Source organism: Natrix helvetica (assembly GCF_964273705.1).
Source record: "Natrix helvetica genome assembly, chromosome: 4".
Taxonomy (NCBI): Eukaryota; Metazoa; Chordata; class Lepidosauria; order Squamata; family Natricidae; genus Natrix; species Natrix helvetica.
The window spans coordinates 55,469,865-55,485,329 of record NC_138550.1 but is presented as its reverse complement, the minus strand read 5'-3'; the positions used below and the strand labels follow the sequence as shown (position 1 = coordinate 55,485,329).

At 37.6% G+C, this 15,465-nt stretch overlaps 1 protein-coding gene across 3 annotated transcripts in view; it reads left to right on the top strand.

Annotated features, from left to right (window-relative positions):
• Nucleotides 1–14,542, top strand: part of ERG (ETS transcription factor ERG) — a 104,254-nt gene extending 89,712 nt beyond the window's left edge. For all 3 annotated transcript variants that reach the window (XM_081950394.1, XM_081950393.1, XM_081950392.1), the window contains 5 exons: nt 2,106–2,177; nt 5,223–5,291; nt 5,713–5,769; nt 7,185–7,232; nt 10,785–14,542. In XM_081950394.1, coding sequence (XP_081806520.1) covers nt 2,106–2,177; nt 5,223–5,291; nt 5,713–5,769; nt 7,185–7,232; nt 10,785–11,305 — 767 coding nt within the window. In that variant the 3' untranslated portion in view covers nt 11,306–14,542. The remainder of the gene's footprint in view (nt 1–2,105; nt 2,178–5,222; nt 5,292–5,712; nt 5,770–7,184; nt 7,233–10,784) is intronic.
• The last annotated feature ends 923 nt before the right edge of the window (nt 14,543–15,465 follow it).

Genomic DNA, 15,465 nt, shown 5'->3' with positions numbered 1-15,465 from the left:
AATGTAAAACGTTTAGCACTCTTGAGGCAATATTGTTCAATGGGAAGAGAAGAGTTAGTCACCTATGCTTTTCCCATATAAGTATGAACCCAATTATAAGACTCACATGAAATATACCCATCATTAGTTCTCCTGGTAGTTTTCCTACTATATAAACCATATAAATAAAATAAAATAAAATAGCAGGACAGCTTTTGCCAAGTTGTCTTATATTAGTGAAGAAACTAAATTTTTGATTGATCTTCCATGGGAATTTTTTTTTTGTACATGTGCAAAAGGAAGGAAATGGAAGGAATAAAGAACATTCTAGTCTAGCTTACTTCCTGACCTTATAATGTTCTACATACAGTGAGATCAGATACTTATTATGCAATTCATGTGAGAAAGAAGAATTGTGAATTTAAGAGGCTGAAACGTATCAGTTGTTCCAATCTTTTTGCAAGCTTAATCTATATTCTATCTGTACTTTTGAAACTAGTGGAACCACTTTAAATATCTTTAAATGGTGCAATGTAATGGTATGCAGTAAATAATGTAGTATCTCAAGCATTTATCATACCAGAGGGGGGCATTTTTGGATTTGTCCTTTAACTAGGAAATCTTACCTGAGACCCACTGTTGTGTACGCCAAACAAATATGCGTTTAGTCTCCTGGGCTTCTAGATATTTAGCTTCTCTCATATCCTTTTTATCAGTTAAAGTATATTGGACTGCTACTGTGAATCATTAGATAACTTCCCAGACAAACTCAACTAATCTATCCTTGTTTGCCCATCAGATCAGATCATTAATTTAAAAAAAGAGAGTAGGGGAAAGAGAGAAATTGTATAGCTTTCATTTTTGTTCAACTGCCTGTAATTAAAACAAGCCCTTTTTTGAATGGTGCATCTAGTAATGTAATATCTCTAATTTCATCAAATAAAAGTTCAGGGCACCTCTTTTTTGTTATCATGCCTGACAGTTTTAATGACTTCCGATGACCAGAAATAACACCTTGTATAATAATTCTTAGCTCTGGGCACTTTTTAAGAAAGTAGGATAGATTTTTCACTTGATATTTTTTTCTACTGTATATTTTTACATAATTATTATCATCATCAGTAGTAGTAATGTTAATTATATTTATGTATGTTTTGATTTCCCCAGTATAAGTAAATATAGTATATAGAATCACACACTGAGGAATTAGAAATGTGATTAATAAAATGTTGAACAACTTGATATCAATTCATGTTTTGCTCTGTGCAATTGCCCTTTTAAAAAGAGATGTGATGTATCATTCTTAAAATACCATGCATTTCCTAACTTAGATTAAAATAATTTGCTAAACCTGTTCTAAATAGAATCTAAATTTCATGACTTAATAGTTTATTAATTTTATTCTTGTCCTTTCCCCAATTTTATCATTTCAAGAGTTTTACCAACTAGGTTAACTGAGAAGCAGTAAGAGACAATGACAAGATTATTGTCGCCCAACGCATTTAATGTTTGATGAGATTTTAAACCTGAATTCCTCAGTTACAGCCCATGTTATGTTAAATTTCTTCATGTATAAAGATTAGTACAGAGATATATGTTTTTTCTACTCCACATTAATGTGTTATATTCCCATATGTTTATTTATTCGTTCAGTGACTGTAATTAACAGCTCTGCTGATATTTTACAAAGTACAGCTTTATCATAACAATAAAAGATGTAGACATTGAGTGATAAATAGCATGATATTTGAGCCCAAATATATCTCAGTGAGCTTATACCCCTCCCCTAGAACAATCCTCCTATAAAGAATCACCACAAAACGACAGGAAGAGTTACACACTGTAAGGAAAATAATTGTACAGTATATAGTATATCTGACAGACCTGCTGTTACTTATGTTTGTATTAAAGTTAAGTAACCTCTATAATAATACATCAATTGTATAATTCAGTGAAAACATGCTCTAATTGGAATTATTTCATATCAGTTGAACTTGATGGGAGAAATTAAGCCATCTGCTGCAAACCTCACAAATGTCATTCCAAAATATTCATAATATTCACCCATGTATTTCAATATATGTAGCAAAGCAATAATGATGGGGTTTTTTTGTTCTTACTTCCAGGAGGTGCAGCATTTATTTTTCCAAATACTTCAGTTTATCCTGAAGCAACACAAAGAATTACCACCAGGCCAGGTATGCAGAAATATGTACATATTTTACAACACAATCTATGATATGATCGCCTATGACCGCCCCGAGTCCCTTTTTGGGAGACGGGGCGGTTTAGAAATGTGAATAAATAATAATAAATAATAATAATATTTCTATCCTTTTTCCCTTTTAACATATAATTGTAGTTTTATCCATTAGAACTTAGCACACGTTGTCAAGGCATACCATATTCCCTACCAGTATCTGTGACATTAATTATGAAAAGTTATCTTGGGAAATCTTTGATGATGCTCTGCTTCCTGTCACAGCCTTCCTCTTTTCGAACAATTTTTCTCCTTCCTCAGAATTTTTCCCCCTTTCCTCCTTAATAGGCAGCACACTTTCTGTTTTTGTTTTTCCTTTGTTTATCCAGAATCTGTTCAGTGTCAATCGAATTCAGCAAGAAAACCAAGACAACTATTTTTGTGCTGTGTGGTATGCTGAAACACTATTAAAATTTTACTGAAAGAAAGAAAAGTTTTTCTTTAGTGAAAGAGAGAATAAATGTCAGTGCCACTGTGTAAAAGTAGCTGCTGAACAGGAGCAAAGGGAGAAAGTGAACAGACAGGGGGGAGAGTAGGAGGAAATATTTGGATTTTTAAAAAAGAATTTTTAGCACTGAATTTAGGTTAGGCTGAAAGATCAGGTGAGCAGGGGGAGATGGCTTGACTTTAAGGCCTGGATAAATCACACAGCTCTGCTGCCTCTTGAGAGGAATTGGTTATAAAGAGATTAGGCATAAAGGGGATTTTATTAATTGAATACACCAACTTTTTTGGTTTTGGTTCTGTGCCTTCTGTTTATTTATGAATTAGTTTTCTTAGCATTTTAAAGAAAAAATAAAAGCAAAAATATACTTTGATATCCTGTTCACAAGAGTCTTCACAGTATATAATAAGATAGGGAGAGCATCAGTAATATGGTTTCTAGAATTCTTTTCAATTCCTTAAAAATAGTTGCATACTGGCCAGATGGCTGTGAAGGGAGGGGATTAAGAGGCTGCCAACATTCTGAGCTGTTGCCTTCTAATTGCGGCAAGAAAAGGGAATTTGTAACTTTTTCCCACAACCCTCAGCAGAGTCTAGCTCATTATTAGACCTGAGATTGGAGGTGTTGCCATCTTCTTTCACACCAGTGTTGACCCTATTTGATTTTGGAGAATTATACAGACAAACAAATTGAGTTTTCATCCCCTTTACATAATTTATTGCCAACATTCTCTTTTGTTTGGAAAGAATTGTAGGATAGGAAAACTTACAAAGCATTCTTTCCAGCTTTGTTATCATCAGTCACCATAACAGATTTTTGCATTTTTCCCCCTGTACAGTGAAGCAAAAATTATGTCCCTCTGTGTCTTTCTGCTCTTTCATCCTTTTTCATCTGTGTATATCTGTGCATATATACACCAAGAAGTACATCATAGACTGCATGCATTCTGTTTGGAGGCATGAAATAGGAAGAGGAGATGGTCAGCAATATTCCTTAGTTGCTGTCCAAATGCCTTTCCTGTAGACATTTGCTGAGGGAGTTCTCTCTAGACCCCCAGCTTGATCTAGCCATTGTTAATTTTTTTTCTTTTATCATCTGCTGTTCTGCCTAAACACAATGTATTTTGACGCTCCTGTTCAATTTTCAAAAGTTATTCTTCTAACATACAGGCAAAATCCCAAACCTTGGTATATAATTTATTTCCACTGATCTTTTGGTTGAAAGGAATAGAAATGTTCTAAATTAAGTAATAAAAGGGTCAAATAATCCTATTATAAAGAAAGGAACAGAGCAGGAACAAAACAGTTTTAGCGTACAGCCAAATGTAAGAAGCAGTGGTGGGTTTCTACCGGTTCAGACTGGTTTGGCCAAACCGGTAATGGTTTGGTGGCCTGGGTCACTGGAACCGGCAGCAACCCAGGCCTGCCATGCCCCTGAACCAGTTCCCCAGGCAGTGCCATTGGCGCCGCCATCTTATTTATCAGTTCTGCGCATGTGCAGAACATTTTTAATTGCACTGTGCATGCATATGCAGCGCGCGCGCAAAGCGGCTCACAAGCAAACCGGCAGTAGTGCCTGCCGGAACCCACCCCTGGTAAGAAGTGAAAAAGATTGTGTGGAGGAAGACATATCATTTTGGAATTGTTTGCTTTTTAAAATGAATTTCCATTCATAGCAAAACTTCTTATAGTCCTTAATGTACACATACAGTATCACTTATGCGCATTACATTTCAAAAAAACCTTGAGACTGATCTTCAAAAGGTATTATAGAAATTCTTCTCAAATAAGGTTGGAAAAATAAAAGAAGTAGCTTTATTTGGAAAAAAGGAATAAACCATGACTGGCACAATTTCATGCAAACTATTCAGTTGAGGATATTTTTTAATACTGTTGTAATGTATATTATGAATATCCTCATTTCATTATAACAATTATTTCAGTGTTATAATGAAAACTCATTGAATATCCATTGTTTGACAGAAAATGCTGTCACATAACTTTCTCATCATTGCAATTTTGAGAAGGAATGTTCACAGCTATCCATTTGATGGATAGTGTCACGTCTCCATTCATTAATCTAGTGAATACATGTGTGCATATAATAAATTGGAGCTTTCTAAAAATGAAACAAAAAGAATGCAGAATCCTAAAGATTACTGTTTCCATGATGTTAATGTTAATAACAATTCATCTTTAATTTTGTTAATTACCTTGGTTCTTTACTAGGCAAAATAGAATAGAATCATACAAATCAAATGAACACGATATAATGCAATGCAAGGTGATGCAATGCAATAATAGACGGATAAATGTCAACCATTGTATATGTTTATAACTTCAGGAAGATTTTTTTTTTCATACAGTGGCAATTAAGTAGACTGCTGTGAGAATAATGTTGAATTTTATATTGTGGTAAATATATTTTGCCCTCAGGAATACTACTAATTTCAAGAGCTACCAGATGACAGACATTTGGCCTAAAGCAACATTCCTATTTTCTATCAGATCTACTTATAGTGATTTCTTCTGCACACAGATATGCCTTATGAACCAGCCAGAAGATCAGCATGGACAAGTCATGGTCATCCTGCTCCTCAATCAAAAGGTAAAAGATATAGTTACTGAAAATCCAGTGGAAATATACATTTCATGAATAATAATAATTCAGTCAGATGTGATAGACTATGAATAGGGAATCCCTATTCTAGTTATCCGTTAGCTAATGAGCAAACACCTTCATTGTACCCCGTATTGGTAGTTTTGCTATAACAACTAGATATGCACAATGCAAAAACATGCAGACCCTCCAGTCATATTGGACAAATACCTAAAAAAACATAACAAAAACCCTACATCTATTCCTTCACAGTGTCTGCTGTTCTGAAACCAATCAATTTCATACTATTTCTGTGAGTTTGTTATTATTATGATTAAAGTACCAAGTACCTCCTTGCGAAAGAATATTGACTGTATCTTTCTTTGACATAGATGGTAATAAAGGTTTTGGCTTGGTTTTCTGTTTTTAGCTGCCCAAGCATCATCTTCAGCTGTGACCAAAACAGAAGACCAGCGTCCTCAGTTGGGTATGTCTTTGGTTGTGCATATTTTGTATCTTAAAGATGATGGAAAATATTTATGCTTAGTGTGAGATGTATGGGCAGGCAATAGCCATTTAATATATATTGTCAAAACTAAATATATTGGATTATCTACTGATTTTTAAATTATTTTAAAATAATGAAGATAGCTGCCATGCAAGTAGCAAGGTAAATAAATAATGTGCAAAACCTGTCTACTAAATTGAAAAGGATATAAGGTCCTTGGCTCTGCAGCATCACCTTTTGACTGGGATCATGAATTGTAGGTTTCATTGGTTCTATACAAAATTCATGGTTTCAATATAAGGACTGAAATAAAAATAATATTTAACCATAATGGATTGTAATGGAGAGAAAACAAAACCTTGGTCCTTTTTGTATTATTTTGGAATCTGAACCTTTCCCTGGTTAAATTCCTAAAAGATTAGGTCTATGGAAGGGGTCAAATATACTATATCTCTGTTTAACACATAAATCCTGAAATACATACATACATACATACATACATACATACATACATACATACATACATACATACATACATGTGTGTATGTATGTATATATGTGCATATATGGGTATATGTAATAAATAGTTTTGCTGTGTATAATGAAGAAGAAGAATAAAAACCACCACTGTCTTGACTTTTCTATGTCAGTTGCTACTCTTGAAAACACACCTCCCGATCTAAAAGAACTCAATTACACTGTAGTAGTTACACTGTTATACTTTTCCTGTCAATGGAATAGCAATAATGTTGGGAGATGGATTAAGCCATTTAATTCTGTGCATTACTCTTCACGCCTCAAAGCCCTCATATTTCTGTCATGATGGCAATAAAACTGATTAAATTGACCTTAACTGACAAACCATCATAACTTAACTAAGGAGTACAAGTAAGCAGAAAGAAATTTGTTGTAATTCTCTCTATAGTTACTAGAATAAACTCCCTTTTTATGACCCTGTAGTGTAATCCCTTAATTTGAGGTGGAGTCCGGGCGAATAGATGGAGCTGAACATTTATTAGCCAGATGCCTTTCCTGACACCATGCAGAGTTCACTGCAGATATTTGTTTCTTTGCTCTCTAGGAGAGAAACATCTGCTGCTATCTAGGATTGAACTTTCAACCTTCCTAGCGGGAGGCAAGCATCTTCACCACTAGGCCACCAGACTGCTACATTCTTTATATATAGTATATAGAACTATATTCTATAGCTATTTGAATACGAATATCTAAATGAATTTGTTTTAACTGATGGAAGATTTTACTTTGCAGATAAATACAGATGACCTAAATTAGCAATATTATAATCATGCATATTAATCCCCTGCATTTAGCTTGGAAATATTTTTAAATTTCTTACATAATTTTGGCTTATGTCTATTTTTATCTTGATTTAGATCCTTATCAAATTCTTGGTCCAACAAGCAGTCGTCTTGCAAATCCAGGTATGATAAAATATTAATGCTTTAGCAATTTTACCTGAAAATAAGAAATGTCTTAATTACCAAAAAGATCAGAGTGATGATACTTGGTATTCCACGAGTCTGTCATTGTCATCAAAATCATGTTTAATGTTAACTATAGGAGAAAAAAGTGAAAGGAGAGAAGTCTTTAAAAGCTCTACCAATGTGTCACTGAGTGTTTTTGAAAACCTGCTCCTTTTTAGACCATGTTAATATATTAGATTTGGTCTGCAGCATTAGAAAAACAAGTATAGCTCCTAAAATTTTTAGGCTGCTTGGTTCCTACCAATCTGATCTGGGTTACTTAAAAAAACAATTAATAATGAGAAAGTGTTCGTATGAAATTTATTCATAGATTTACATAAATGTACTCATAAAGTTTACTTCTGAATAGTTATCCTGGTACAAATCTGTCACAAAACTGTCTGCTTCCAATTCAAATGTAAATGACTATCTAGCAAACATCCCAATAAATCATTTATTATTTTATTTATTTATTTATTTATTATTCATATTTATAGACCGCCCCCTCTCCCGAAAGGGACTCGGGGCGGTGTACAGTCACTAAAATGCGTTATAAAATACATACATAAAACAGTTAAATAATTAAATACGTAGGTGGAGGAGGTTGCAAGACTGTATATAGAATAATAAATATAGAACATTAAAAGCTTATTAAAACCCCAAACCCAATTAAAATATCCCCGGGAGGTAAAACTAAGAAAGTGCCAGGCCAGCTGATTGAAATAGGTGAGTCTTTAACTTTTGCCGGAAGGAACGGAGGTCGGTGGTAGTTCGAATGTCTGGGGGGAGGTCATTCCAGAGGGTTGGGCCCATCACAGAGAAGGATCTACTCCTAGGTGTCGCCCGCTGGCATTGCCTAGCAGACGGCACCAGGAGGAGCCCCTCTCTGTGTGAGCGGATAGGTCGCAGGGACGTGTGTGGTAGGATGCGATCCTGCAGATACCTAGGTCCTATGCCATGGAGCGCTTTAAAGATGATAATCAATACCTTGAAACGCACCCGAAAGGCCACAGGTAGCCAGTGCAGCTCGCGCAGGAGAGGTGTTACGTGGGAGTAACGAGTACTTCCCATAATAACCCGCACGGCTGCGTTCTGAACTAGCTGCAGTCTCCGGATGCGTCCCAAGGGAAGCCCCATGTAGAGGGCATTGCAGTAGTCCAGGCGAGACGTCACCAGCGCATGAGTGACCGTGCGCAGGGCACTCCGGTCCAGTAGGGGGCGCAATTGGCGCACCAGGCGAACCTGGTGGAACGCCCCCCTTGCCACGGCTGCCACATGGTCCTCCATTGACAGCCGGGCATCGAGGAGGACGCCCAAATTGCGTGCCCGCTCCACAGGGGACAGCTGTTCGCCCCCTATGGCCAGCGATGGGGTCAGCTGGCTGAACCGAGGCGCCGGTACCCACAGCCACTCAGTCTTGGAGGGGTTGAGTTTGAGTCTGTTGTCCCCCATCCAGACCCCGACGGCTTCCAAACACCGGGACATCACTTCGACAGCCTCGTTGGGGTGGTTTGGGGTTGAAATATACAGCTGAGTATCATCAGCGTAGAGGTGGTACTCAACCCCAAAACCACGGATGATCTCGCCCAGCGGCTTCACATATGCATTGAACAGGAGAGGCGAGAGGACCGACCCCTGTGGCACCCCACAAGTGAGTGGCCTCAGGGACGACCTCTGCCCCCCTGTCAACACACATTGCTTCCGGTCGGAGAGGTAGGAGCCGAACCACCGCAAAACGGTGCCGCCGACTCCCATCCCCTCCAACCGGCGCAATAGGATACCATGGTCGATGGTATCAAAAGCCGCCGAGAGATCTAATAGGACCAGGATAGAGGAACAACCCCTATCTCTGGCCCTCCAGAGATCATCAACCAACGCGACCAAGGCTGTCTCAGTGCTGTGCCCGGGTCGGAAGCCGGACTGGCGTGGGTCTAGATAGTCGGATTCGTCTAGGTGTCGTGGAAATTGCTGCGCCACCACATTCTCAACAACCTTCGCCACGAAGGGGAGGTTGGAGACTGGACGATAATTAGCTAGCTCCATTGGGTCGAGCGAAGGTCTCTTGAGCAAGGGTCTCACCACCGCCTCTTTCAAGGTGGTAGGTAAGTATCCCTCACCCAATGAGGCGTTCACCAGGCCCAGGAGCCAGCCTCGTGTCACCTCCCAGGCTGCCAGTACCAGCCAGGAGGGGCACGGGTCCGTTAAACATGTAGTAGGTCGCAGCCGTCCACGCAACCTGTCCAAATCCTCGGGGGCAACAGAGTCAAACTCCTCCCAGAATGGTCTCTCAAGACTCGCTGTTGGCAGCTCGCCTGGTCCACTGACGGAGGCCCACCCGCTCCGGATCTGATCGATTTTGTCCTGAAGATATTCTCCAAACTCCTCTGCTCTACCCTGTAAGGGTGTCTCCCGCGCCCCCTGCGACAAAAGGGAGCAGGTCACCCTAAACAGGGCGGCAGGGCGGTTATCCGCGGACGCAATAAGAGCAGCACAATGTCTACATTTGGCCGCTCTTATTGCCACAAGGTAAGACCGCAAATAGGCTCTTACCTGTGTTCGGTCAGATTCGGAGCGTGAGGACCTCCACCTGCTCTCTAGACGTCTCCTGTGGCGCTTCATCACCCTAAGCTCCTCAGTAAACCAAGGAGCCCGGGTGGGTCGATGCCGCAGGAGAGGTCGCAAAGGCGCCACCCGGTCCAAGGCCCCAGTCGTCGCCCTATTCCAGGCGGTCACCAGGTCCTCGGAGCGGGAGCGGGACAAGGCTACAGGAATTGGCCCAAGCTCTGTCTGGAATCTATCAGATTCCATCAGGTGCCTGGGGCGGTACCAGTTTATAGAGTCTGGTTCCGCCTCCTCGCGGTGGGGGATAGCGCCAGGGAAGTCCAGCCGGAGGGATGAGTGGTCTGACCATGACAGGGGCGTGATGACTAAATCCCCTATTCCCAGATCACTCGTCCACTGTTCAGATACAAAAATCATGGCCATGCTGAAGAATAAACTTACTGTGTTAATCAATACATAGTGCAAATTGTTAAAACTTTTAGTTTAAAAATAAGTACTTGCTAAGTAATTTGATCTTCCTAAGTAATAAAAAGTAAATATTGTCTTCTGTGGAACTTGACTAGCTATAGTACCTTACTTTAATGGGGCTAAACCTCAAAGTTCACATGCTGTGGATGATGAGTCAAGGATGTGTACAAGGGATAGAAGTATTCAAGGGATAGTAGTTGCCATGATTTGAAGACCTTTTCTGCTTTTCTCATGAACACACAGAAGGCAGCTTTGGATGGAAGTGTACTGTATAGATAATTGTGATATCATTGCATATCTTTGGTCCCCTCATATATTCCTTATCTTGTCCAGGCAGGAGAATCAACTGAGGAACAGGGAAAGGGCAGCCTAGAGGTCTATGTAGATTATCGACACTGTTTCATACATGGGCTAGAAAGTTTTTGTGTTAATTTCTAATAAATGTATCTAATGATTCTTCTTCTCTTTCCTTACCTACAGGGAGTGGGCAGATACAGCTGTGGCAGTTTTTGTTGGAGCTTCTGTCAGATAGCTCCAATTCTAATTGTATCACCTGGGAAGGTACCAATGGAGAGTTCAAGATGACTGACCCGGATGAAGTTGCACGGCGCTGGGGGGAAAGGAAGAGCAAACCCAATATGAACTATGACAAGCTCAGTCGTGCTCTCCGTTATTATTATGACAAAAATATAATGACTAAAGTTCATGGTAAACGTTATGCCTACAAATTTGACTTCCATGGAATTGCTCAAGCTCTTCAACCACATCCTCCAGAATCATCCATCTATAAATATCCATCAGACCTGCCCTACATGAGTTCCTATCATGCACACCCCCAGAAAATGAACTTTGTTGCTCCTCATGCTCCTGCTTTGCCTGTTACTTCCTCTAACTTTTTTGCTGGACCCAGTCCATACTGGAATTCACCAACTGGAAGCATCTATCCCAACACTAGGCTCCCAACCACTCATATGCCTTCTCACCTTGGCACTTACTACTAAAGAGGGAAGAATATTTTAAAGGGTATGTTTTCCTGGAATACAAGGAATTAGAACCAGCAAAGCTGAAAAAAATGTGCCTGAAAGACTGATAATACTGACCAGGATATAAAACAAACTTTTTTTTAATAGAGAGAGATTAAAAAGTGTAAAGATATGTTGACATCAGGTCTAAACATCAAAGAAGAAAATACACATCTAGGTAAAATTTTGTAATAATAACTAGAACATGGGGCCAGAAGAAATTTATAAGATTGCTATGTCTTTTTTCATATCACAGTGAAGTAATACAAGGATATTCTATTACGAACTTGGATGCAATAGATGAATATATAAATGCATAAAAAACTAACTGTATTTTTTTAACAAAAAAACAAATATGTAAAAAGTGGGATAAATATATCTCTAGAGCAGACCGTGTTGTGGTTGGCATAAAATGGCCTGCATTCCATCAAGAGGGAGGGATCAGATATTTCAAAACTGTGAACACAATACAAGTTTCTTGATAATGTTACAGAGCTCTGAGCCAAACATTGGGTTTGAGGATGTGCTAAGGGAAAGTGTATGATTGTAGACTAAGGGTTCAAATGTCAGGAAGTTCTCCTATGCAAACCCTGTTGCAATAAATAGGATCTCACAAGAGCACTATTAAAACTCTGTGTATGATAAAGGTAGAGGAAAGGAATAGGAGAACATGGAGTGATAAAGATAAGGAAAATGTATTTCTTTTAAAGAGGGGGAAACTGACAGTTTTTGAAGAATTCTTTGCTCGGACATGACAAATACCATAGTATGTATTAAGCCATTTTCAGTATTATCAAAGAAAAAACAAAGCCTTTATTTTTAAATCAAAAGAGGGAGAAGTAGTAATAATCGAAGTATACATCTCTCTATAAGATATTAAACTGGAATTGTGTGCTATTTAAAATAACACTTCAAACCTCATTCTTCTTAAGGGAAGTTGTTGTCTACTAGTTGAAAAGGACAAAACCCAATTGCCAATAGACATATTTGTTAGGCAGCGCCAGTTTTTCTTTCCGAGTCGCGAACGCTGTGCGTTTGTCAGAATGAATTATACAAGTCAGTGTTATTTTTTTTCTTTTGATATAATAATTATATAACTTATGCATTTATACACTACGAGTTGATCTCGGCCAACCAAAGACATAAAAAACGACAATCAGAAATACTGTGGCCTTGAATTTTAACTCTGTATGCTTCATGTTTACATTATGAATTTAACTAGTTCTTAGAAAGCAGAATGTATGTAATAAAATAAGCTTGGCCTAGCATGGCAATTCAGATTCTCACTATTGTCTAAATTTTCATATTTTTCAGGAAAAAAAACACTTGGTTTTCTTTTAGATGAGTAAAAATAAATATTTTAAAAAATTGTTTATAAACCTGAAATACTTTTTAAAAAATGAAATAAAAGAAATTAGAACATACTTTTACTTCACCCATTAAAAATTCAACTCTAACAATAATTATTCCAATTTGGAAAACCAAATGAGAATGTTCTCCAGAGTAGATGTGGAATTGACAGGAGGTCTGAAAGGGCATTTGGTTATTGCAGAATTTCTGATGTGCTTCTCTTGTTAATGTTGATCTGGAAATCTGAAAATATTCATAATCGTAGAATTTTCTTTATATATAAATCTAGAGCAGAGTTTCCCATTCCATTGTATGGATTGCTGCCTATTACATCACATTAATTTTCAGTGTGTTGATATTGTGTTGTACAAATGTTAATGATAGTAAGGAGATTAAATGATAATTAAAGAACTGCAGCCAAAGCACTTCTACCTTCCTTATAGACACATATTACTTTAGCTTCCTGCTTCCTTGTTCAATAAGGCCATCTTCTCTGCCTCTCACCAGTATTATACTGTATAACATCTCTGTTCTATTCTCTGTTTTTTAAAAAAAATGTATTTATCTATATTTTCCATTGGAACAAGGAACCTAAATAAAATTATGGCCAATTTAAAAACATACACAAAAAAGAGTCCAAAGAATATTATTATGGATTTCATTCTAAATAAACTCGGTTACTTAAAATATAAAATTCCTTGCTACAACGGGTTTTATGTTATGGGGGACTTGCATTCATCTGTGATCGATGTATATATGGATGTGATCTTCTCCATACCTACATACATATTTATTGAGATCATTTTGAGTTTTATAAAAAAAAAAATCACGTATCCACTTTATATATTCTTCCTATATATCAACCTTTGTAGATTCGTCTTGAATATTTTTATAGAATTAATTGTATGTATTTCTTAGCATGATTATTTGTTCAAAGCAAAAACAATTCAGGTACTTCCAGGGCTTGACTATTCACTTGACCAATTCATTGACTTTGCACTTTTTCATCTATACAGGAAATTTAGCCAAGCCTTATAGTTAAAATGTAATAAAATCTATCTTAAATTTTGCCATGTAAAAGAAGTGCAGAACTTACATAGCTTTCAATAAAGTAGATTTACCCAAACTCAGCCCAATGTACATTTGGTTCTCTGCAAGAGGCCAAACTGCCTCTAGATCCACCAGGCAGCAAGTTTCTTCATCTTGCTGGTTGGCAGGGTCAGGTCTGAGCTGAATTTAATCTAGAGCTGAGCCCTCACTCAGTTGTTGAAGGAAAAAAAAGAGACAGTAAAAAAATTACAATTGAATGATATTTTAAAAATGCAGCCATCAGGAAGCAGAGGAAATTGAAATTCTCTTTGTAGTCAGGTGTTTCCTGTACAAAGAGGTACTCTCAGGTTATTAGATATGATGGAATGTGAATTAATTCCAAGTATTCTGGATCACAGGTTGGGCTGTCTATAGTATTAGGCCTGCCAGAAGTTGAAACTGGATAGTATTAGATACAATAAACTCTCTTCTATGAAATTTGAACAAAGACCGGATTCAAAATGTAGGAGTTCTAACATTACATTATACATATTAAATTAATTTCAAATTTTCACTCCTACATTGCATGCAGGTCCTCAATGTATTAATTGGCTCTAGATACTCCAATCCAGATAATGAGCTATTAATATCTGAACTTTAATCTTTTCAGTTTTTCATTCTGGGAACTTAGTTCCTTCAATTTCATATCTCTATTTTTTAAAGACACTCATTTAAGCCATTCTATCTCTCCGTAGTTGGGTGGTTACTAATAAGTTTTTACCAAGATACATGATTTTTAAAATTGTACTTTTCTTTTAGAATAAAAGTGTTACTGTTTCAAAATGTTTGGTGTAACTACTTCCTTGGTGTGAGATCCAAAATATAATTAAATGGTGACTAGATCTAGAACAATCATTTTTGGCTTCTTATCACCCTTCTTGTATTCTTAGCATGTAGTTAAGAGAGGGGATTTTTATGGTCATTTCTTGTTTTAACACAGTGTTACTGACAATGAAATGATGGAATATATATAGATGTAAAAGAGGATGCACAACCATCATGAGTTGCATTTCACTTCATGTGAATAGCAAGGATTTAACCCTTGTTGCATTTCTGAGCTTGAGAATTGTAATCTTGCAGGAATTCCTGCTGCTGTCTAGCACACAGCCCATTACAGACTTCCTCCTGGAGAAATATTATGGCAAGCAGTCATATTCTATTTTGTATTTGGTTTTGAAATGTTCTGCACGGTTGGCTTTAGCTTGGCAAACTCTCTTCAATTCCACAATTCTCTAAAGCTTTCAAATTCTCCCATTATATATATTCTAGAGAAATTGGGCAACATATAAGCCATTTACATTCTACTAATTTTCCTGAATTTCTCAATGGTTTCACTACCGTGACTCATGGTTACTTCACTGCGATGAGTAACAGTTAGAGATATGCATAGTTTCAGATACAATCTATTGTCTCAAAAAAATAAATTAACACTAGGTTTATGATAGTATGTATGTCAGCGTTCTAAATACCATGCATGAAATCAATCAGAATCAAAGGCAGAATCATCCTTAAAGTTCCAATCATACAGGCATGTTAGCACGTCTATGGAATTCCAACTCTGATTTTCTTCCTGGAATTCCACCCAGTTGAAAGTTCATAAACTTATGCCCACTCCCATAATACATCACATGTTCCAATCATAATCTTCCACGCTGGCATCTACACCCCTCTGCTTCCGGTCAGGTGTCGAGGTGCGGAAA